Genomic DNA, 24,342 nt, shown 5'->3' with positions numbered 1-24,342 from the left:
GCCAGTCAAAGCTCAGTAATTGATGCAGCCTAGTTTCACTGTCTAAACTTTTATTCTGTTTGTTTTATGTTAAAACATAGTCTAGATCAACTGTCCTCTATAGCAATGACTTAAATTTTAAAATATCAGATAGCTCTTTTAAAATGTGTTACTGTGTATTGCCTTTTTTCCCAAGGAACTCAATGGGTGTATGACAGCTTTTCTGTGATATTTTATAAAATTTTCATAGTGACATTTAACCAATATGGGATATGAATCCCTATTGACTGGCCAGAGGTCACATATGAAATAAGACAGTTAGAAGGAAACCCTTGTTTGTGTCCCAGTGTGTACTGCTGTCACTTAATTGCATGATTTTTTTCATGTGCAGAAATATGCTTTAATGTATTGTTACTATTTCTCACAGTTACTATTCTAAAGTAGAAGTAACTTATGTGTTTTCCAGGTATATAAAAATATTATCTCCAGATCTAAGGCAGCAATATAGTCTAATACAGAAGAGTTGCACTCATTTATTCCGTGTCAAAAGAGATGCAACAATCTTTGGAAACTGACTGAATCTAAATTAGGAAACATTCAAGTCAACCAACACATATACGTTGTCTGTCTACTGAGCCACTATAATAGGATAGGCACTACAGAAAATTCCAGCCTGTGTAAGACATTGTCCTGTCCACAGGGGATTTGCCATCTAGCTAGGAAAATAAAGATATGGACAACTAGACTAGTTAGAGACATGTCTGTATATCTATAGATGTCAATTTGTAGTAACAATAAGTGCTAGAAGTCTAGAAGAAGGAAGTTCTTTTTAGGCTAGACGGGTTTCATAGAAGTGGGAGGCTAGAGATGGGCCACAAATGAGGAGATTGGAATTCGGCTGAAGTGTGAGGGGGCAGGATATGAAGGTAAAATATAGTAAAGAAAGCAAGTAAATAAGGCAAAGTTAAAATGTGTGTGTGTGTGTATATATATATATGCATACACATATATATGATATTAGATAATGATGATAGAGCTCCAGATGCCTCAAAAAGCCACATGTACAAATGAAGCTGAGTCTCTTCCTGTCTGTTCATATTTGCTTTTCCTGTTGTGTAACCTCTTTGTACTTCGTTCATTGTTAAGCTGAGGGGAAGAGGAACCTGGATGCCTTTGCATTTCTCCATGTCGTGTGCTCCCAGGCTAGTTGGTCCCCCTTCCTCTCCCTGTGTGTAATATCACTCTTTTCCCCCTTTCCATAAAGTACTTTTGCAAGAACTCTGTACATTTTAAGATAAAAAATAAATTATGTTGAGCCATTTTGAAAACATTTATAAAGTTTTTCTGTGGTGTTTAATTTTTCTGTAGTGTAATTTCACAGTAGGTATCAAAAGCCTAAAAATGTGTTTGCCCTTTCACCAACACTTCCACCTCTAGAAATTTATCTGAAGGAAATAATAAAACATGTTCATTTTAGTAGTGCTGTAATAAGAAAAAGCTGGAAACAACTTAAATCAATAGCAATAGGGTATTATTAGATAAATATGGCATATCTATGTAATAGAGTATTATATAACCATTAGTTTCCCCTCTCCTTTTTTTAAAAAATAAAACATATATAGAGAAAGTAAGAAAAGGTTCTAGAAAGATATATGTTAAAGTATTAGCAGTCAGCATGCGATTGATGTCCTTATATTCTTTTTATTCCTTAGATCTTTTGAATTTTTCTGTAATGAACATGTATTTCTTTTTTTTCCTTTAAAATTAGAAAACAGAATAAAAGGTACTGTTTTGACACAGACACACAAAAATAAAGAATAATACAATTAATTTATTTCATACTCAGTTCTAAACTTTGTTAAATTTTTATATTTGAAGCTGTGTTGGTGTTAGAAGTTATAAATATCAGAATTTAAGAAGGAGCAGTAGTATAATGAAAGGATCCTGAGTTATAAAATCAAGTTGCTCCTATTAGCTCTGAACATAACTAGCTCTTTAAACTTTGGCAAGTGATTTAACGTCTTGAAGCCTTAATTTCTTCACAAATTGGAATCACTGATCTCTAACCATGTCGAATGGGAAAGAGTCAGAATAATTGATACAGAAAAAGGTAATATAAATTCAGAGCCTGATTTGGTGACAAGAAGCACTATGTTCTTCAGTATGTGTCATCATCTTTTCATGGATGATGGAAAATCTCTTACCATCAAAAGCTCAAGTTTTCAGTCAGAAATGTGCACAGGATTCTTAAATATAAAGCAGAACAGTAAATGGTATTATTAAGCATATACTTTTACTCCATTAAAGACTAAGAATGTGGAGGCTGATCAACTTTTATTAACCTTCTGTGAAAACAAGACACATTAATGATCAGTGTCTGAGAGGTGATTTTAAAGTACTCCATATGGTTCCACACAAGATGGAGTAAATGCACTTTTCCCTATTCCTCCCAGTAAGTACAACTAAAAGCCCTGGACAATATATATAAAACAAACATAAGATTTTGAGAGGTAGAGAAAAAGAAAGCAGACTGCCTAGAGACCTTGAGGCCCTAGGAAGACCACAGCATAGAGTTCCCTGAATTTTCTTTTTGCCTCAGGTATCTCAGACTGGGTGCTGGAAAAGTCAGCAACCAGGAAATACCAATGGATTGAGACAAGAACAACCGCAAGAAAAGCCAAAGGACCAGAAAAGGGGAAGCTTAGCAAGATAGAAAACTTTTGGACATTAACTGCTCTATTTCAGCCAAACACCACAGAAAAAAACTGCAGCCCCACTCCCATCTCCACCACGGAAGTTCAGTGAGGAGGCTAGACTTCCACCCTCTCCCTACTGTAACAAGGTATTCCTCACTTCCTGCCAGGACTATGTCAGAAGAGGTCTGGTGGGGAGCCAGAGCTTTCACCATCTCCCACAGGCTTCAGTGAAGGCCACGTGGAGAACCTTCAACTCCCACCCAGTGGTAATGATTCATTCCTGCCCCTCCTGCCAGATGGTGTCTGAAAAGGCCAGCAGGGAAGCCAGGACTTTAATCCCCACTCAGAGGTAATGAGCCTCCCTCTCCCCCTTCACCCTACCCATAGTGTCAGTGAAGGCTACGTGAGGAGCAGTAATGAGGCATCCCTTCCCCTCCCAGCCAAGATGGTGTCAGCAGAAACCTTGTAAGGAGCCTAAACTTTCACCTTCACCTAGCAGTAATGATACACGCCTATCCCCTGCGCCCCAAAAGTCAATGGACATCAGGTGGGCACCCAGGACATGCATCCCCATCTGAAAATAATAGGCAGCATCCTTTCCCTACTGGCATTGTGCTGGCATGGTGTCGGAGGAGGCCCACTAACCCAGAAGATTTAAATAACATCCAGAGTCCCATATCATAATACAGTACAATTGAAGATTACTTGTTATACTAAGAACCAGGAAAATCTCTCAAGTAAAAAGAGACAACAGATGCCAGCACCAGGACACACAGAAGTTGAATTATCTGACAAGGAATTTAAAGCAGCCATCATAAAAAGTTTTCATTGAGACACACTTGAGACAAATGAAAAATAGAAGCTCTCTGACTTGGGATCAAGATGGCAGATTAGGATGATCCTGGGCTCACTCCCTCTTATGGACACACCAAAAATACAATTACATATAGAGCAACTGTCTCTGAGAATGACTGAAGACCAGCAGAAAATATTTTTCATAACTAAGGATATAAAGAAAAAGCCACATTGAGATGGTAGGCAGGGCAGAGATGTGGTCTGGTAGGGACCCACACCCCCAGCATGGCAACCCATAGGTGGGAGGGATATCACAGCTGCAGAGATCCTTTCTGAGGAGCAAGGGGTCCAAACCCCACATCAGGCTCCCCAACCCAGGAGACCTGCACCAGGAAGACAAACCCCCATAACATTTGCCTTTGAAAACAAGCAAGGCTATGTTGTGAAGAGCTGGAGGGCTGTAGGAAATTGAGACTCTCTTATTAAAGGGTGCACGCAGAAATTCACTCACTCTGAGTCCCAGCACAGAGGCAACAGTTTAAAAAGTGCCTGGGTCGTATGTGAATGAGATTCACTGACTAATTTTAGGGCATGTGCCAGAGGGGCAGGGATCTGCTGGAACTTTCTCCAGGGATGGAGGCACTGGCAGGCACCATTTTTTTTGCTTACCTTCTACCTAGCTGGCCCGGCGCTGGCAGGCACCATTTCTGATCTCATTATCTACCTTACTAGCGCTGCTCACGCCACCCTGGCATTCTCCTACTGACCCACCCCAGCCAGCGCTCCTCCAGAGCGGCCTCCTGCTCCTCCATACAATACTCAGCAGGCAACCTCAGCCAGCTCCAGACCCCCTCCCAAGTGTCCCCCCATCCTGCACGCCCTACAGGTAGCCTAAACCAGCTCCAAAGCAGGCCCACCACACCACACCCAGTGAGCGGCCTCGGCTGGGACCAGCATCGCCCCAAAGCAGCTCCCACCCCAGTGTACCAGCCCAGCACATCGGAGTGCTCACAACAGTTGCAGCTGAGCCTTGCAGACAGCTGCACTGGAGACCTGCCCTACCCCCCAGCGCACCTGCAGCAATTGTAGTCCAGCTGGACACCCCTGGAGCACCTGGCTGTGGTGACTGGGGGGAACCATGCTCCTGGGCTCCACAGGACATAAGGCCACTCCTTCAAAACTGGGAGATGTAGCTGAGCTACTTAATACATAGAAACAAAACAGAGAGTTAGGCAGAAAGAGGAGACAAAGAAATATGTTCCAAATGAAAGAACAAGGCAAATCTTCAGAAAAAGAACTAAGTAAAATGGAGATAAGCAATCTACCAGATAAAGAGTTCAAAATAATGGTCATAAAGATACTCACCGAACGTGGGAGAAGAATGGATGAGCACAGTGACAGTTTCAACAGAAAGATACAAAATATAAAAAAGAACAAATCAGAGCTGAAGAATACAATAATTGCAATTAAAAATAACACTAGAGGGGATCAACAGTAGGTTAGATGATATAGAAGAACAGATCAGTGACCTGGAAGACAGGGTAGTGGAAATCACCCAATAGGAACAGCAAAAAGAAAAAAGAATTTTAAAAAATGAGAATGGTTTAAGGGACCTCTGGGACAACATCAAGCATACTGACATTCACATTATAGGGATCACAGAAGGAGAAGAGAGAGACAAAGGGACAGAAAACCTATTTGAGGAAATAATGGCTGAAAATTTCTCTAACCTGGTGAAGGAAACAGACATCCAATTTCAGGAAGCACAGAGAGTTCCAAATAAGATGAATCCAAAGAGAGCCACACCAAGACACATTATAATTAAAATATCAAAAGTAAGTAGAGAATCTTAAGAGCAGCAAGAGAAAAACAAGTTATGTACAATGGAACCCCCATAAGACTACCAGCTGACTTTTCAACAAAAATTTTACAGGCCAGAAGGGAGTACCACAACATGTTCAAAGTGCTGAAAGGAAAATACTTAGAACCAATAATACTCTATCCAGCAAGGTTATCATTTAAAATTGAAGGAGAGATAACGAGTTTCCCAGAAAAGCAAAAGCTAAAGGAGTTCATCACCACTAAACCAACCTTACAAGAAATGTTAAAGAGACTTCATTAAATGAAAAAGAAAAGGCCATAACTAGAAATACAAAAATTATGAAAGAAAAAATCTCATTGGTAAAGGCAAACATATAGTAAAGGTAGTGAATCAACCACCTATATAGCTAGGACAAAGGTTAAAAGACAAAAGTACTAAAATCATCTATATCTACAACAAGTAGTTAAGGGGTACACAAAATAAAAAGATGTAAAATATGACATCAAAGACAAAATATGAGGGGGGGTAAAATGTAGTGCTTCTAGAATGTGCTCAAATTTAAGCGACCATCAACTTAAAGTAGACTTCTATATACATAGTTTGTTATATAAGAACCTCATGGTAACCACAAACCAAAAACCAATAACAGATACACAAAAAATAGGGAAAGGAATACAAACATAACACTAAAGAAAGTCATCAAATCACAAGGGAAGAAAGCAAGAGTAGAAGAAAGAAACAGAGAACTGCAAAAACAACCAGAAAGCAATTAACAAAATGGCAATCATAACATACCTCTCAATAATTACTTTAAATGTATATGGACTAAATGCTCCATTGAAAGACATAGGGTGGCTGAATGGATAACAAAACAAGACCCACATATATGCTGAAGATGTGGTGTATATATATATGTATATACATATATATGCACACACACACACAATAGAATATCACTCAGCCAGTGAAATCTTGCCATTTGCAACAACGTGGATGGACCTAGAAGGGTTTATGCTAAGTGAAATAAGTCAGACAGAGAAAGACAAATACCATATGATTTCACTTATATGTGAACAAACAAACAAAACAACACAGAAGCAGACTCATAGATACAGAGAATAAACTGGTGGTTGCCAGAGAGGGCAGGGATAGCGGGTTCTTGCAAAATAGGTGAAAGGGATTAAGAGGTACAAACTTCCAGTTATAAAATAAATAAGTCATGGGAATGTAATATACAGCATGGAGAATATAGTGAGTAATATTATAGTAACTTTGTATGGTGACAGATGGTTACTAGACTTATCATGGTGATTATTTCATGATATATAGAAATGTTGAATCACTATGTTGTATGCCTGAAACTAACAGTATTGTAAGTCAACTATACTTCAATAAAAAAAAAAGGAAAAGAAAAATAGAAACTCTCAACAAAGATATGGAAGATAGAAAGAAGGAAATGAAAATTTTAGAACTGAAAAATTCCAATAATGAAAATAAAAAACTCAGTAGATGGACTGAACAGCAGAATGGAGAGGTCAGAGGAAAGAATCAGTGAACTTGAAGATAGAACAATTGACTGGAAAAAAATGAACAGAGCCTCAGGAACCTGTGGGACTATAACAAAAGGTCTGACATTCATGTAATCAGAATCCCAAAAGAAGAGAATGAGTGTGAGGCTGAAAAAATAATTGTTGAAGGAATAGTTGAAAATTTCCCAAATTTGGCAAAAGATAGAAACCTACAGAATCAAGAAGCTGAGCTAATGTCATATAGGATAAACCCAAATAAATCCATGCCAGGAGACATCATAATCAAACTTCTAAAGATAATGAAAAAATCTTGAAAGCAGTCAGAGAAAAATGGTACTTACCTGTAGGGGAAAACCAATTTGAATGACACTGGGTTTCTCATCAGAAACCATGATGCTGAAGTAAAGAGTGGTCAACCTACAGTCAAATACCCAGCAAAAATATCCTTCAGGAAAGAAGAGGAAATCGAAACATTCTTGGATTAAGGAAAACTAATAGAATTTGTTGCCAACAGGCCTACCCTAAAAAAATGGCTAAAGGAATTTCTTGAAACAGAAAGGAAATGATAGAAGAAATGTGGGAACATCAGGAAGAAAGAAAAGGCAATGAAAAGAGTAAAAATATTAATAAATATAAAAGACTTTACTTCTCTTAAGTTTTGTAAATTATGTTTGATGGCTCAAGCAAAAATTATGATATTGTCTTATGTGGTTCTTAATTTAGGTAGAGGAACTATTTAAGACAATTATACTGTAAATGTGAGGGGTAAAGGGACTTAAATTGGAGGTAAAGTTTCTATACTTGACTCAAACTGTTACATCCACACCAGTAGCCTGTAATAAGTTATGAATATATAATGTAATTACCGAGAATAACCACTAAAAAATCTATACAAAGAGATAGATTCAAAAATACTACAAATATATAAAGTGGAATTCTAAGAATGTTCAAGTAACCCACAGGAAGGCAGGAAAAAGAATACAAATGAAAAACAGAGTGAACAAATAGGAAACAAAGAATAAAATGGCATATTTAAGACCTAACATATTAATAATTACATTAAAAGTAAATGATGTAAATACAATTCAAAGACAGAGATGAGTAGAGTGGATTTAAAAAGCACAACCCAACTGTTGTCTACAACTCACTTCAGACAAACAGTATAGGTATGTTGAAAGTAAAAGGATGGGAAAAGATATACCATGCAAACATTAATCAGAAGAAAGTAAGAGTGGCCATGTTAATATCAGATGAAGTAGGCATGAGAGCAAAGAAAATTACCAGGACAGAAGGGGCCATTATATAATGATAAAAAGGTTAACCTACGAAGAAGACACAGCAGCCCCAAATTTACATACACCAAACAATAGAGCTGCAAAATATGTGAAGCAGGAGCTGATAAAACTGAAAGGAGAAAAGACAAAACCACAAATAGAGCTGAGAATTTCAGCACCTCTCTCTCAACAATTGATAAGACACCAGACAAAAAATCATTAAGGATATAGAACTCAACAACACCATCAACCAACAGGATCTAATCAACAATTATAGAACACCCAACAACAACAGAATACACAATGGATTGAATTAAGGATTCAAACTAGACATCATACAGAAACATAAGAAAATTTCCAGTACTTGGAAACTAAGCAGCACACTTCTAAATAATCTGTGGGTTAAAGAGGAAGCCTTGAGGGAGCATTGAACTCAGTCACAACAAAGATGCAACATGTCAAACCTTACATTAGAAAAGAAGAAAAATCTGAAGTCAAAAATCTAAGCTCCCATCTTAAGAAACTAGACAAAGAAGAGAAAAATAAGCCCCACTCAAGCAGAAGGAAGAAAATAAAGAGCAAAAATCAGTGAAATTGAAAGCATAAAAAAATAGAGAAAATCAGTGAAATAAAAAGCTAGTTCTTTCAAAGATGAGAAAAATTATATAAACCTCTGGCAAGACTCCATAATTGCCTTTGAGCATTAAAAACTCAACAGACTTTGATATCAAAGTTCTGAGTTTCTGTGACACAACTCATGTTCTAGCCAGTATAGCATAGTGGTTAAGAACACAGACTCTAGAATCAGACTGCCTAGATTTGAATGAGATCATGTTATGTGAGTCATTTAGAACACCACCTGGTATTTTGTGAATGTTAAATGTTAACCATGGTTAATTATGAATGATGATGGAGAGCATAAGCATGATCCATTGAAGAAAATTCTAATTATTCTATGCAGAAAGAATATATTATTGCTGCCTTGTTTTTAAACTGTACGGGACTAATAGAACCTGAGAAGGAACATCAGCTGTACCACTGTTAATCCAGGACTTTCTAATATACAGAGACAGTACTGCTCAATTTTACATTTCTGGGTGCTCACCGGCAATGTTTCTTTTGAACCTAGGATATCATTACATTTATGAACTATGCAATCTGGTTATATAGCACAAACTGCTGTTTTTTCTAGAAGTATGCCTATTTGATATAAAAAGAACTGCCAGCTTCAAAAAACACTATAGCCCAAATAAAGGCAAACAAAAAAAGTCTTATAAAAAATATATATTTGTGAATGAGTGGTTGTACTTAAAGAGTTCCTACAAATCAATGAGAAAAACATTTACACTTCAATAGAAAAGGGAGAAAAGGATAGACTACTTCCTAGAAGGAAAAGCCTCAAAAAGAATAAAATACTTAGGTATAAATTGAACAGAAAAAGTACAAACTTATATTCTGAAAACTACAAAACATTGTTGAAAGTTTTAAAGACCTACATAAATTGGAAGGATGTCCCGTGTTCATGGATTTGGAAGACTTAGATGGCATTGCTCCCCAAATTGATCTACAGATTCAACATGATTCCTCTCAGAATCCTAGGTGGATTTTTTGCAGAAACTGACAAGCTGATCCTGAAATTCATGTGGAGACTTAAAAGACCCAGAATAACCAAAACAGTCATGAAAAAGAAGAACAAAGTTTCTTTGCAAATTCACACTTTCAAATTTCAAAATTTAGTTCCAAGCTATAGTAATCTGGATAATGTGATACTAGCAGAAGGATAGACATAAATCAGTAGAATAGAATTGAGAGACCAGGAATAAACCCTCACCAGAAATAAAGTCAGATGATTTTCAACAAGGTGCCAAGATAATTATGCAAAAAGCATATTCTTTTCGACAAATGGTGCTGGGATAACTGGATATCTGCATGCAAAAGAATAAAGTTGGACCCCTTGCTTTCACCATATACAGTAATTAACTCAAAATAGATCATAGACGTAATTATAAGAGCTAAAACTATAAAACGTTTAGAAGATAGGAATAATTCTTCATGACCTTGGAGTAGGCCAAGCCTTCTTAGGTGTAACACCAAAAGACAAGTGACTAAAGGAAAAATAGATGATTTAGACTTCATCAACATTAAAAATTTTGTACTTCAGAGATACTATCAAGAAAATGAAAAGACAACTCACAAAACGGGAGAGAATGTTTGCAAATCATATATCTGATAAGGGACTTTTAGAATATACAAAGAACTCTTACAACTCTTTCAACAATAAAATATCAGCAAAAGATTGGATTGATAGACATTTCTTCAAAAAATATATATAAATGTCCAATAAGCACATGAGAAGATGTTCAGCATCATAAGTCATTAGGGAAATGCAAATCAAAACCACAAGATACCACTTCACACCTACTTGGATGGCTAAAATTATGGCTAATGGATATGGGATTTCTATTGGAGTGATGAGAATATCTTAAAATTAGACTGTAGTGATATTTTCACAACTCTGTTAATAAACTAAAAGTCATGAATTGTACACTTTAAATGGGTGAATTTTATGGTATATGAATTATGTCTCAGTAAAGCTGTTAAAAAGGAAAAACTATTTGTTCTCTACCCAATAGTGCTGCTTTGGGAATCTATTCTAAGGAAATGCGTTCATTCATTCATTCCTCCAGTATTTATTGAGTGACACTGTTCTAGTGGGCATAATTTTAGATGCTGGGGATACAGCAATAAACAGAATAAGGAACTAATCAGGTATAACTAACTGAGGGATTTTTTAGAAGGAGGTTTATAATAACATTAATTTCAATAATAATAAAAAGCTAGAAACAAATGATCCAGTGGCAGACAAATTATGGCATATGGTGGAATGTTATGTAGCCATTTAAAATTAAATTTTCACAGAATAGTCATTGATGTGAGAAAATATAATGTGGAATAAATGCTACATGAAATATCATACACCACCATGAAATCAGTATTATTTCTGTAGGTAGTTATATTTTGGCTCTAGAGCCCACCTTTCTATCCAATACCGTGTGTTTTTATGTTTTTCTGAATTTTCTAAATCTCCTACAGTAAAATGTTATTCTTATCCTAAAAGCTATCAACACCTGTTCCCCTGAGTTTCCTTAACACTAACTAAGCAGAAGCGCTGAACTGTTGCAGGCCTTGCTTTTAAATGCTTGATGTAGGTTTGTTTCTTTTGGGGTTAAGAAAAAAGACTATGGGGAAAATCGGAGATGCTGCTTATCTGGCCACATGCCCAGTGGAGCAAGCAGTGAGGATAAGGTGTGGAGAGCCTGAGGAAAAGGCCTGGAGACAGTGTACGAGACATACAGGTTTATTGGGACTTAGGTACAGGGAGGGTCCAGGGGCGGCCGGCTGGACAGAGTTGTGCGCCTGCTACTGTGGGCAGAGAGGGAGTTGCTTATACAGGCAGGGGACAGAGGCTACGTGCTTGCCAAGAAAAACTGTCTTTGGTAGGACCAGCGTTCCCAGGAACAGCAGCTCATGTGGAAAGGTTCTGTGTTCCTTCAAGATGTTCTTTGAGTGAGATAAGATCTGGGTTGGCCAGGCCCTGGATCATCACAAATCCCAGATGGTTGGTGTCCTGCCCAGAAGGGGGCCAGAAGGACACATGGCTCTTAAAGGGCTCACAGTTTATTGCTGAGCGTGGGAAACCCTACACTGCTGAGTAAAAGTAGAATTTTTCATATGCCGTTATGAATATGGAATTATGTGATTCGAAAGAGAAAGGAAAAGGTATCAACTCTTTATTAGGAGCTGTCTTTTTTTTCCTTGTGGTGTGTGTTTTGTGTTCAGGTTGGTTGATTTTTGCTTCTTTCAGTGTCAGCAGTTTTTATTACATCAAGAGCGAGTGTGTATTCGATGCTAGGCACTTTAATACAGTACCATATCCGGCCCTCATGCCAGGTCCTACAGCACCTCTGAGGAGGGTGTCATCATCCCTCTTTTACAGATGAACCAATTCCAGCACATTAGGGTCACACAGCTGGTTTACTCCAGAATCAGCACCATGTTCTCGACCGCTGCGCTCGCTGCCTGCTAGGAACCAGTGAGGTGAAAGAGTATAAGGCTTTGCTCCAGGAGGGGTTTTCAGTCTAATGGGGGACTTAGGTACACACGTACATAGATAAAATGAGGCAATGTAGGATACGGTCCTAAAGGGTATATAATATGGAAAATTAGGAAATAGTGGAATATGATAAAATGTTGATGGTTTGCTGTAGGCAATAACTGTAAAAGATTTTAGAAGAAAATTGGAGACCACAAACCATGTTTGCCTATTTCTAGAATATACTTACACCATTGTTTGCTCCTGCTACTTCATATTCTGTTTGTTTCCTCTTTAATTAATGTTAATTAATTAAAATTTAAAATGTTCTTAATTAAAAAGCAAATAAACAGTCTGTATGTGTGTGATTTAGTTTCCTTTTTTAGATTGTAGTCCTTGAAGTTAGATGTGTTTTCTGCATTATTTGTAACTTGAGATTATCCAGCAAGTGACCAACATGTCAATAGGTGGTAGTCTCTCGATAAATGTGTGTGACCATCTAACCTTTGGTTGTTGCAGGCGACGTGGCTGTATGGTATACAGATAACAGGTTTACTCCTGGTCTGCATTCTTCAGTTTCTTAACTCCATGATTCTTGGATCATTGCTTATTAGTTTTAACCTTTCAGTATTAATTGCAAGAAAACTTCAGGTAGGACTTTTTTTGTCCTTAATCAGAGTAAATTTTTTTTCTTAATTATGTGGTTGGTTGGACCTTATTTTCATACAGCTTACAAAGGAAAATTTAAGACCAAATTCCCACTAAAAAACACTAGTGACATTATTTGCTTTTTTTGAAATGCATGGTATGGCCTTTCTGTTTTCAGGCTTTCTGATGTGCCATCTCTTTGTTTTGACATTTATTATTTCTTAGAGAACTGGAATCTTAATTCAATTCAGGGATTAGCCAAAGATGCGTATTTGAATGCCAGTGATTTAAAGTTGAAATAAAAGATTAAAAAACTTAACTTTTTTCTGTGTGTGAATTCAAGAATAAGGAGAACTTGGGGCTGGCCCGGTGGCGCAAGCGGTTAAGTGCACGTGCTCTGATGCAGCAGCTCGGGGTTCACTGGTTCAGATCCCAGACACGCACCAACGCACCGCTTGGCAAGCCATGCTGTGGCAGCGTCCCATATAAAGTGGAGGAAGATGGTCATGAATGTTAGCCCACGGCCACTCTTCCTCAGCAAAAAGAGAAGGATTGGCAGATGTTAGCTCAGGGCCAATCTTCCTCACAAAAAAAAAAAAAAAGAATAAGGAGAACTTGTTCCTTGTGGGAATGTGTTCATCACAGTCTTTCAAGTTGGCAAACCCCTTGTTATTATTTGATGTAATTCTTTCTCCCATCCTTCCATACCTTACTGATTTTTAAGTGAAATAAAATTAACTCTGTTTTGAGAATTCTGAGAATCCAAATAACCTTTAGAAATAATGAGACATTTCCTAGGGTATCATGTTTGGAAATATTGACCTCATCTTTGGCTTTATTATATAATTAAAGTTTCTTACATTTACATGAGATTTAAGGGTCAGTTGTTTTTCCTTAATAATGTCACAAAGCCTGTTTTCTTTCTCATAAACAATTCTGTATCAAGAAGCCATTTTGTTTCCACTTGGGGAAGAATAACTCCTTTTTCTTATTAGTCTTTGAGTGAGAGCTGCTATGGACAAACTGTCACGAGGATTTTAAAAAACAGGTTTTTAGTTGACTATCAGATATAGTAGTTCTCGTTCATCCTTTTAACCTTAATTATAAGTAAATGTCACTCATATTTGAACTCTTTAGATATTATTGTATTTGTATTTGATAATCTGTAAAGTTATCTGAAGGTTATAAGAAAACTATTATATATCAAAGAGCACAGTTTACTTTGTTTTACACCAATAGATATTTAATTGGACTGTCGCTCTGTCTGTGATATATGAATTAATGGATAAATGATCAAAAAATTTGTTGTCAGTATATCCTGTACCTTCTAAGTGGCAAACCCCAAAACTGGTTGCGAAAGTCTTAAAAAAACAAAACTAGGATACATTTCTTCATCTTGGAGGTCATTATTAAGGAATTCATGTACTATTAGAAAATTACGAGTGTTAAGACAATGTAACCTCATGAAAGTCAGTAGGCTGTGTTTTCCACATATTTTCGCTGTAGGTTGCAGTGTTCCCTGTATGATCCAATGTTTTAAATCCTTAAGTAATCTCATTTTAAATATTTATAAAGTTATATTAAAATTTAAGAATTAAGACTCAACTCTTTTAATTTCTAGAAAAATCTGAAAACTGGAAGCTTCCTTAATAGGCTTGGGAAACTTTTGTTACATTTATTTGTGGTTCTCTGTTTGACGCTTTTTCTCAACAACATTATTAAGGTAGGTTAATAAAATGACGTATTTAATTTAACGTTACTGAAGGTTACCAGTTTTACTTTAAATAGGCGCAGTTTTAACTTTGTTTCAGTAACAGGATTATTTTCTTGATTTTAATCACTGATTTCTATTCACTCTTCTTTAAGATGTGCTACTTGGAACTCACCTTTTGAGTTATTAAACTTTTTAAAAGCTGAACTTCAAAGCATTAAGCACATATTTCTCTAAATTTAAAAAATTCTGCTTTTTAGAGATAGTTCTGTGCACCATGGAAAAGAAAGATGACTGATTTTTACTGGGTTAAGTTAATAAATGAACTGGCTTTACCATGAGAAGCACAGTGATTTGAGATGATTCTGCCCCTCCTAGAAGGCCAGTCTCGGGACAGGAGACACCTGCGTGTACATGACATGTTCCTTCCCCTCGTAAGAGAATGGCAGTCCCGCTTCCTGCCTGTTGCCTGGCAGAAAAGCAGCCTCTTCCCTCCACCAGCCACGTTACACACCTCCACCCCAGGTCCTTTTTGCTGTCTTCTGAAACTCCGGACACTTCAGTACTTTTCAAAAGCTTATTTGAGCAGAACAATCAGCATTTCTGAAAGACTGGCTGAAAGATACGCAGTCTATCCATTTGCCCACTCCACGCATTCCCTCTCTGTGCCTGAATTGAGCCAGTCAAGAGCTGCACGCCTGGACCCCGAAGAATAACTCTCTTCACTTGCACTTGGTGTTTTGCCAGCGACCTACAATGAGAGGAATTAGAAACATAGTCTGTGAGACTCCTTCTGTTTTTGCTGTACCCATGGGAAAAATTTCTCTTGAGTCTCAGTTCTAGAACTGTTAGGATCTCTTCTGAGCAACTAGTTTCTTTTAATCTCATGACCCTGCCGGTAACACAAATGCTTTTATCTTCCTCTCTTCGTTTGCTACTAGAATACATAAGCCCAGATTTGTGGCTCCTCTCTAGTAAATATATTTGTTTACTAACCTCAGTTCTGGATTCATCTTATTTTCTTTTCTATCTTCATTTTTCTTCTGACAACAGTTTCTTCACCCATTTATGTTATATGGATTTTTGTGAGCCATAAATTAAAAATAAAAGTATATGAGTTAAAATTATGATCACTGATGATAACTGCTGGCATTTGTCTGTTCCCTCCTTGAGCATTCCTGCCATGTCTTGAACTGTCTCTGTGTGAATGAGTCTTACAGCAGTGGTACCTGCAGACAGAAAACCCCAAAGCTGAACAGGCCTTATGGGCTGTGTACCTATTTGAGGTTTCAGGTCATCATATCATTGGTTTTCTCATCTAAATAATTGTCCTCACTGGAGTTTAGCTCTCTCTCTCCCTGACCAAAGAAGCTCATCTTTTATCTACTTTATTTACTGAACTTATACATAAGGTTTTGTTTGAAAAAATGATTCTGCTAAAAAAAAAAAAAAAAGGGAATGGAAGGAGCATAAAAGTCCCTCCTTTAGAATTCCTCAGTTCTAAGAACAGAGTCCTGTGAAAGTGGACACTGCATGTATATGTCCAGTGGGAGCTTAGCAGGAAACTGTGCCTAAAGCACTAACAGCAGTTTTTGTTTTCTCCCTCCCCAATAGAAAATTCTTAACCTGAAGTCAGATGAACACATATTTAAATTTCTGAAGGCAAAATTTGGGTTTGGAGCAACAAGGTATGACTGAATTTAAAGTATATGTTTGCTTTGTTATATTAAATCAGCAGGGACTTTACAACTTAAGTTATCATTGTGACTTCAACTATTAATTTCAGGCTCATTTTGAGAAAAAAATTGTAGTTTACTTGTCTTATATTGAATTTAATACTTTGCTTTCCATTTGTTCCCTAGAGATTTTGATGCAAATCTGTATCTTTGTGAAGAAGCTTTTGGCCTCCTGCCTTTTAATACATTTGAAAGGCTTTCAGATACTCTGCTTTTTTATGCTTACTTATTTGTTCTGTCCATCACAGTGATTGCAGCGTTAGCTGTTGCCTTCCACAATCTCAGGTATGGCCCGTTTCAGAAACCTAATGCTGTGCTTTAATGAACGTGTTCTATGCTGCAGAAAAATTGCTAAATTGAAAATCAAAATATGAGACACAGAACAGAGTAGTGTTGTTCAGCTTAAAGGGGGAAATATCCAATCTAGAGTGGACTCCACTCTCAGTAGTTAAGGGTGGAGTAGTGAAGAGACAGCACAGAGTAGTGGATGCCGCGCACGTGCTCTGGGTTGAAGTCCCAGCTGGCACACCTGGGGACACTGGGATCTTTGAGCCTATTTTACAGCCTTAAAGTATTTCCATTTCCTTATCTGTAGAATGGGAATAGTAAGAGTCCTTACTCTGCAGGTTTTTGTGAGAGATCGGTAACTGAGAACAACATAAAGTATTAAAATAGTGCCTCATGCCTAGAATATTTTGTAGATTTTAGCTGTCATTAGTTAGTATTATTATTATGGACTCATAGTGTCTATTTTGTTCCCCTTATTAGTTTCCTATGTTTTTCTATGTTTCTTCCTCTAGCTGCCTTTTTTATTTCTCGTGAAATATCAAGAGTTAACTATTGTTTATTTTGTTGTGTTTTGTTTAAGGGCTTATAAATTTGTAGTAGACTATAATTATTAGCATCTACTAAAGTCCTAAGTAATAATTGATGAGTTTTCAAAACTTAACATGTCTACTAATCTACTAAAAGAAAAAGTCAAAGAGTATAAATACTTTTTAAAAGCATGTAGAATACCTGCCTGTCAAGCTGATGGAGGTTTTTGCATTTACTGTCTTTATTAAATTGAAAGAAAATTAAGTGTAAGAATTGGAAGCTACTGTCATTTGTGAAAACTTAATGAAGCTCAGAAGGAAGCCCTTTTTCTATGTCATTACCTTGCCAGTTAAGGTGCTGGGGAGCTGTGATTCACAGCCACCAGAATGCTGTTCTGGGAGAAAGTCCTTAAAATGAGCCCAGATCAGTTGAGGCGTTTTATGACTATTAAGAATAAAGCAACATTGAACCATGAAAATATTTCATTGACTATAAACTATTTTAGTATCTTTCAAAAGTGTTCTTTTTTATACCTAGCCCAAGATAAAATTTAGCCCTGTGAAAATAGATGGAAGTTATTCTAGACAGCATAATTTAATATTATTCCAGACATACCAGGTGTCGATAGGATTCTAGACTGCATGCAATGCAGAAAGTGCAGGTGGCCTGCAGTGTTTTGTGAAAATATCTGTCATGCTCAGTGTGACCCTGTGAGCCGTCTCTGGAAGCTGATTTGGTATATGATTACAGATAAAGATTTTAGAGCGTCTTCATCCACCAGGTAGGGATATTAGGACTTTATTAGAGGAAAAGCACTACATTAATCAATTTAAGAATTATAGTATCTTCATATGAAGTAACTTTTAAGTAATTTGAAGGATATTTTATCAGTGCCACGTATTTAAAATATTTCTACCTTTTTAGTACTAGGAAGGATGATACTATTACGTTTATACGACACATTTACCTTAGTGTGAAGGATACAGCTGCAAGGGGCACGCTCTTCTGTATTCATGGGATTAGTAAGAGCTCTCTAGCGTGGCTGGGAGGACAGTGGGAAGTGTTGCAGAATTCTCCCAGGTATCAAGGAAAGATGACAGCATATGTTCTCCTTGTCTGGAATTATCTTTTAGTATCAATATGGAAGCCCGAGTTTGGGTTGTAATATATAATGTTGAAATAAAGATTACTACCAGTGGTGAAAATTACCTCAGAGTATCATTTTACTTTTCTTGTGAATCTAGGGTGGTAAGGAGAGGATTTCTAGGAAATAATAGTTCTCAAGTTACATAGAAGCATTGTACATATCCAAGTCTATTGAATTTGTGGGGCTATTCATATCCAAGTCTATTGAAAGAGAAGTGGGGCCTTTATAAAAGTATTATTTTTCTCTTACACTGGTGGCCCTTACTGTTGTTTCCTTTTCCCCTTGACAACAAATTGTGCAACATCCAAGCCCACTCATCCATCTCAACATCACTAACTCGGAGACAACACACAATATGTGCTCCCCAGTGTGATGTAATATAGAGTATATCACATCCCCATGAGGTGCTCTCGCCAGAATACATGAACTTGAGTCTCATAATTAACCTCTAGATCTAATGCACGTTTATAAGAAACATGGGAATGGAGAAACATATTAAACACCAACACAAGGAGACAATCAGCCAAATCCAGAAGGTGGGAATAGTTAGAGGACAAATAGTACGTTTTCTTCAACCAATAAACAGCCTTAAAAAGGTGGGAGGGATACTTTTATTAATTGAAAGATAATTTAAAGATACATTGATGAAATGCAGTGTACAGGCTTTGGATCTTGATTCTAAGAAACTACATGGAAGGGGGCCGACCCAGTGGCGCAAGCACTCTGCTCCGGCAGCCCGGGGTTCTTGGGGTTCGGATCCCGGGCGCGCACCAAAGCACCGCTTGTCATGCCGTGCTGTGGCGGCGTCCCATGTAAAGTAGAGGAAGATGGGCACAGGTGTTAGCTCAGGGCCAATCTTCCTCGGCAAAAAAAAACGATCAGCATCAGGTGTTAAGCTCAGGGCTGATCTCCCTCACAAAAGGGAAAAAAAAAATTTTTTTTAAATACATGAAAAAAGCAATTACAATAAACAGGGAAAACAGAGCATGAACTAGGTGTGTTAGATGATGTTAAGGAATTAATGTTATGGGTGTAATCATTTTAATGTAGCCATGTTTGATAAAAGTCATTGGTTAGACATACATAATGAGGTATTGGTAGGTTAAAGATGTGATCATTGATTCATAAAGGTACTGAATTCCAAGTTTAAGGATACATTTTTACTTTTTCTTATTTGTAAAAACTTGAAAAATACTGATAACTCGTAAAACATTTTTAAAGATCTCTCGCAGTTTCAGTGATTCCAAGAGGATTTTTTTTTTTGCTATTATAATTTTTTTTTGCTATTATAAAGCACTTTGAATTTTTACTTAAATTAAAATGAAATTTGTTAAATTTTGGTTATTCTGATTATTGATGCCTTTATGTTATGACACTGTCAGTCTCATAAACAAATTCAAAATTGATCCATGCTGATTCATCTTATCCTAGGAAAATAATGCATTTCCAAATATATGAAGGCATAAGTTTCTTGTATCTTCTTCTTTAAAAAATATTTAACTAAATTAAAATTATGTATCCAGCTTTAATTTTGTGTGTTTGCTATTTTATTCAGTGATTCTACAAATCAACAATCCATGGGTAAAGTGAGAAAGTGCACAATCGGCCTGAAACCAGAAACTGCCTACAACTTATTACATACCATTCTGTTTGGATTCTTGGCCTTGAGTACAATGAGGTATTTTTGTCTTACCTGTTCATTTGATTTATTTTTTTGTTTGACCCCTCTTTACCTGATGTAATTTAGCAATATAATTTGGAAACTGACAGTCATCTTCATTAATAATTATGGTTCCCATAAAAATGTCCTCATTTACTGTCTTCTCCCGGTGCAAAATATTATTTATAACCAGTTTTTTCCTAATTACCAACATTCCTCTATTTTTACTTATATGACAGTTCTCAAAAGGCAGTGGACTTAATAACTAACCCATTGGCGGATGGTCCTGCCTCGTTATAGTAAGATTTTACTGTCACAGACAAGACAGTTGCCTTTCCAGCTGTCTCAGACTCCTGCTGTCTACACACCTAGCACTCGTTGATCTTTGCCTGCGTATGTTCTTACAGAATGAAATACCTCTGGACGTCACACATGTGTGTGTTTGCCTCGTTTGGCTTATGCAGCCCTGAAATATGGGAGCTACTTCTGAAGTTGATACGTCTTTATAACCCAAAGAGGGTCAGTGCTGTCCCTTTCTCCATTTCCTTTTTACGATGTAGTATTTCTTTCATACTGATTGTCTTTTCAGTAGTTGCCCATACATCAGTATGATAAAATGGATACTAAAATTTGAAGCTAAAAACAGATAATTGATAAGTTATGGTTTTATAAGGAATTATTTTTTTAATAATTTTAATTTTATTTTTTTAAATAATTTGTTCCCAGACCATAAGTTAGATTGGTTCATTATACAGAATTTAGAAATACTGAAAAGCACGAAAAAGAAAAATTAAAAATCACCAATAATCCCATTATCCAGAGTTATCACTATTATTATTATGTATTCTCCTAAAAATAATTATTAATAAGTGTATGGTAATGATTAATAGCCTATAAAATGCAGTTTTGAGTTCTTTTGCCCTACAAATTCACTAGGTGGCAATATGTTAGAAGCTACAAGTATCTTACAAATGATTGGGACCCTTACATTCACTCAGTTGTTTTCCATGTTGGAGACTCATGCTCTATTAAATTATATTTCTGTTGTTTAAAAAAGAAAAAGTCAGGGCCGGCCCAGTGGCATAGTGATTAAGTTCATGCACTTCGCTTCAGCGGCCGGGGGCTCGCAGGTTTCGTATCCCGGGTGTGGACCTACACACCGTTCATCGAGCCGTGCTCTGGTGGTGTCCCACACATAGAATAGAGAAAGATTGGCACAGATGTTAGCTCAGGGACAATCTTCCTCACCGAAAAAAAAAAAGAAGAAGAAAAAGTCATGTTTACAAAGCAAAAGCGTAAGGCAAAAGTGGTCAATATACTTGTAACCTAAATAATGTCTTTCTTATATAGATCTGTATAATGCGATATTCAGTACCGATATTAATACTGCTGTATCTGTGCTATAAGGTAAGACTGCTTTTCCTCATTCCTGTCATTAATCTGTTTAGCACAATAATTGCTTTGACTTATTGTACTTTGTGTATTATTGGCACATAGAAGAGTTTGCAGAGGTTATAAATATCTCTTTGGCTTCTTACGGCATTTGGCGTTGATAGGAAAACTGATCTGTGCCCCAAATAGAATTTAACAAGTAAAAATATTATAGCAAAAACTACTACAATTTAACCATTCTAACTAATTTTGGTTTTGACTTAGTATTCAGCTGATGCAAATTCTGAAAATAAAGATGTTTTTAGACCTATTTTGAGGTGAATAAAGTAGAAAAATTATTTTCCCTGGTTACCTGCTTTATATAGAGTAAGAAATCTTAAAATGCATATTGCTTTAACCTACATATTTTATTAGATACTTAAAATCATCTTTGTAAGAAGGCTGAGCACATAAATAAATACAGTCTAAGATTAGTCTTATCTGGCCTTCAGTTTCAATAGAAAATAATGAAATTCTGCATATTCTCAGTTGACAACTAACTTCTGAAACAGCGTTAACTGTGCTTCAGTTCCAAGAATCTCCACAAGAGACAGTGAGTCGTTGATCAGGTGGACTACTTTGTGACCCTTTTGTCACATCTTTGAGATTTAGAGGCTTGAATTGTCACCCAGGCAGGTAGCCCAGATTGTTCTGTCCAACTGAGCTCTCACCTTCTCTTTTTAAAAAAAATCTTACGTACTTTTTAAGTTTAGATGTTTTTCTTCAAATTTTGTTTTAAGTTAGAACAATCGATTTCAAACTCGACTGTGTATAGCCCCTACTTTGGGGGGTTGCTGAAGGGGTGAGGGGAGTCACCTGCAGAGAGGATCAGCTATAGCAGCTCAGCTTTTGGTTTCATTTGCTTATATTTTCATGTAAGATTTTATTTGAAGCAAAGGCTTTAGGCTAAAAAAATGCTTGATAATCATTATATTGGATGATTCTATTGTACATACTTCAAAAAAAATCTGTTCTATCATGTTCCTATCTATTGAAACATTTACTATTGCGGGCACAGCACCGTGCTGCCTCCTGGACACTGGGAAACAGAACTAGATTATTTCTACCACCCTGCCTCTGGGAATTTTACTGCTCTGTAAATAAATGAGACTTCTTAAAAACATCTGGAAAGCAACAACTAAAGATTAAATAGAGTGTATATTTAATAATGAACTAGGTAACTTTACACATTGATTCTGAGGGTGGAACACCCTCTTGACAGAAGAGATACATCGTTCTCGTCTCACCACCAAAGATGTATGCACACTACAACAGTCTGTCTTACTGGCTCTGTGTGTGTAGGCTGAGTTCTTTTATATCTCAGCTATTTATTTGAAATTTTATTGATTTTTTTTAAAGCCATTTGAGGACTTAAGTCTCTTGTTCTTGATAAAATTGAGGAACGACATTTTAGAAGAAATAAATTATGCTATAGAGCATTGACTCTCAAAGTGTGGTCCCCAGTCAAGCAACATCAGCATCACCTGGGAACTTGTTAGAAACACAGATGTTTCGGTTGCATTCCAGACCTACTGAATCAGAAACTCGGGGAGTGGGGTCCAGAAATTTGTGTTTTAAGCAGCCATCCAGGTGGTGCTGATGCACCATCAAGTTTAAGAAACCCCTGTGGAGAACAGGGTTTCTCAGCACTGGCACTGCTGACATTGTGACCAGATCATCCTTTGTCATCCGGGGCTGTCCTGTGCATTGTAGGATGTTTAGCAGCATCTCTGTCTTCTACCCACTAGATGCCAGTAGCACCTCCCTCCAGTTGTGACAATCAAAAATGTCTCTAGATATTGCAAAACATCCCCCTGGGGGTGAAACAAAATCCTTCCCTCCCCCGCCCCCCACCGAGAACCACTGCTATAGGAGAACCAGTGACAGCACTGAAAAAGCAATCATTTTCAGGAAATCTCTGTAGAAATTCCCTGAGTGAGAGAGTTAGTAATTCTAATGAATCCTTCCAAAGATCCATGGCCTAGCCTCTCTCATTGTTGGACTTTAGCAGAAATCCTAATGCATCTAGCTTTCAGTGTATAAAATAGGTTAGATGTTTCAGCTTCTCAAAACTTGTGAAATATAAAATCACAAAGAAAATTAAGATGTTATGTGTATTAGGGGTTACCCTGAAATTGAATCTATTTTCCAACTATTGAACAGATTTATCTGTAAATAATATAAACTTGTATATTTCAAAGCCTGATTTAAGTTTTATTTAGCGATTGTAATGAGGATTTCAAAATTTCTTGTTCATAATACCAATTTTGCTGTATGTCTCTTTAGTATGATCCTGTTTAAAAGAGAAAAGCATATACTAGTCTCCACTCTAAAATCAAGAGTTAGTAAAATTATTACCCTCGTGTCGATTAACTTGGTTGCTGAAATCTCATGAACTGCTGGTCATTTAGAAGCAGGATATAGTTAATTCAACACTTATTTTCACATTGTTTAAGGAATTTACCACAAGACTATGTTACTAGATTTTCAGAATTAACAGCAGCAGCTTTCAAACTGGAAAAATATCTAATATCCATTGAATTCACGGATTTCAAAATATGTTTCATACCAAAAAACTTAGAACATATCATTAACACGTTGGTAGTCGAGTGATTTCCAAAACTAATAGGGACAATGGATAATTGGAGTATTACAAAGGTGTCATGTAATCAGTAGCTTTTATTACATCTCTTCTAAAACCTAGAACCAGCAGTACTGACACCTGATTTTCCATCACCAGCAATTTTCCTAATTCCCCCACCCAGGAGACAAGATGTGAATGAGCAGTAAGAATGGCCAAAGACAAGATGACAAGATAAGAAAGTGATGAGGCTGAAATACAGCCGTAGACCGGTCAGGTGCCACTTTGGTTCTAGTTAGTGGTTCTTAAATAAAATTATTGTATTTTCAACATCAGTAGAGCATAGATACAATGTCATTGGTCTTCTATTCCAGTATTGAGGTGAATTCTGCAGTTCACATTAGGATATATAGAGATGATCAAG

At 36.8% G+C, this 24,342-nt stretch overlaps 1 protein-coding gene across 5 annotated transcripts in view; it reads left to right on the top strand.

The window, feature by feature from the left end:
• The window catches only part of DPY19L3 (dpy-19 like C-mannosyltransferase 3), a 78,677-nt gene that overhangs the window by 39,739 nt on the left and 14,596 nt on the right, over positions 1 to 24,342 (top strand). For all 5 annotated transcript variants that reach the window (XM_087421862.1, XM_087421859.1, XM_087421863.1 and 2 more), the window contains 7 exons: positions 12,708 to 12,839; positions 14,458 to 14,559; positions 16,162 to 16,235; positions 16,410 to 16,568; positions 19,802 to 19,924; positions 20,314 to 20,425; positions 21,257 to 21,313. In XM_087421862.1, coding sequence (XP_087277988.1) covers positions 12,708 to 12,839; positions 14,458 to 14,559; positions 16,162 to 16,235; positions 16,410 to 16,568; positions 19,802 to 19,924; positions 20,314 to 20,425; positions 21,257 to 21,313 — 759 coding nt within the window. The remainder of the gene's footprint in view (positions 1 to 12,707; positions 12,840 to 14,457; positions 14,560 to 16,161; positions 16,236 to 16,409; positions 16,569 to 19,801; positions 19,925 to 20,313; positions 20,426 to 21,256; positions 21,314 to 24,342) is intronic.

Source organism: Ceratotherium simum, chromosome 33 (assembly GCF_057802395.1).
Source record: "Ceratotherium simum simum isolate JZ-2026a chromosome 33, ASM5780239v1, whole genome shotgun sequence".
NCBI classification, from domain to species: Eukaryota; Metazoa; Chordata; class Mammalia; order Perissodactyla; family Rhinocerotidae; genus Ceratotherium; species Ceratotherium simum.
The sequence above is the reverse complement of the archived record's forward strand: the minus strand, read 5'-3'. Positions and strand labels throughout refer to the sequence as shown.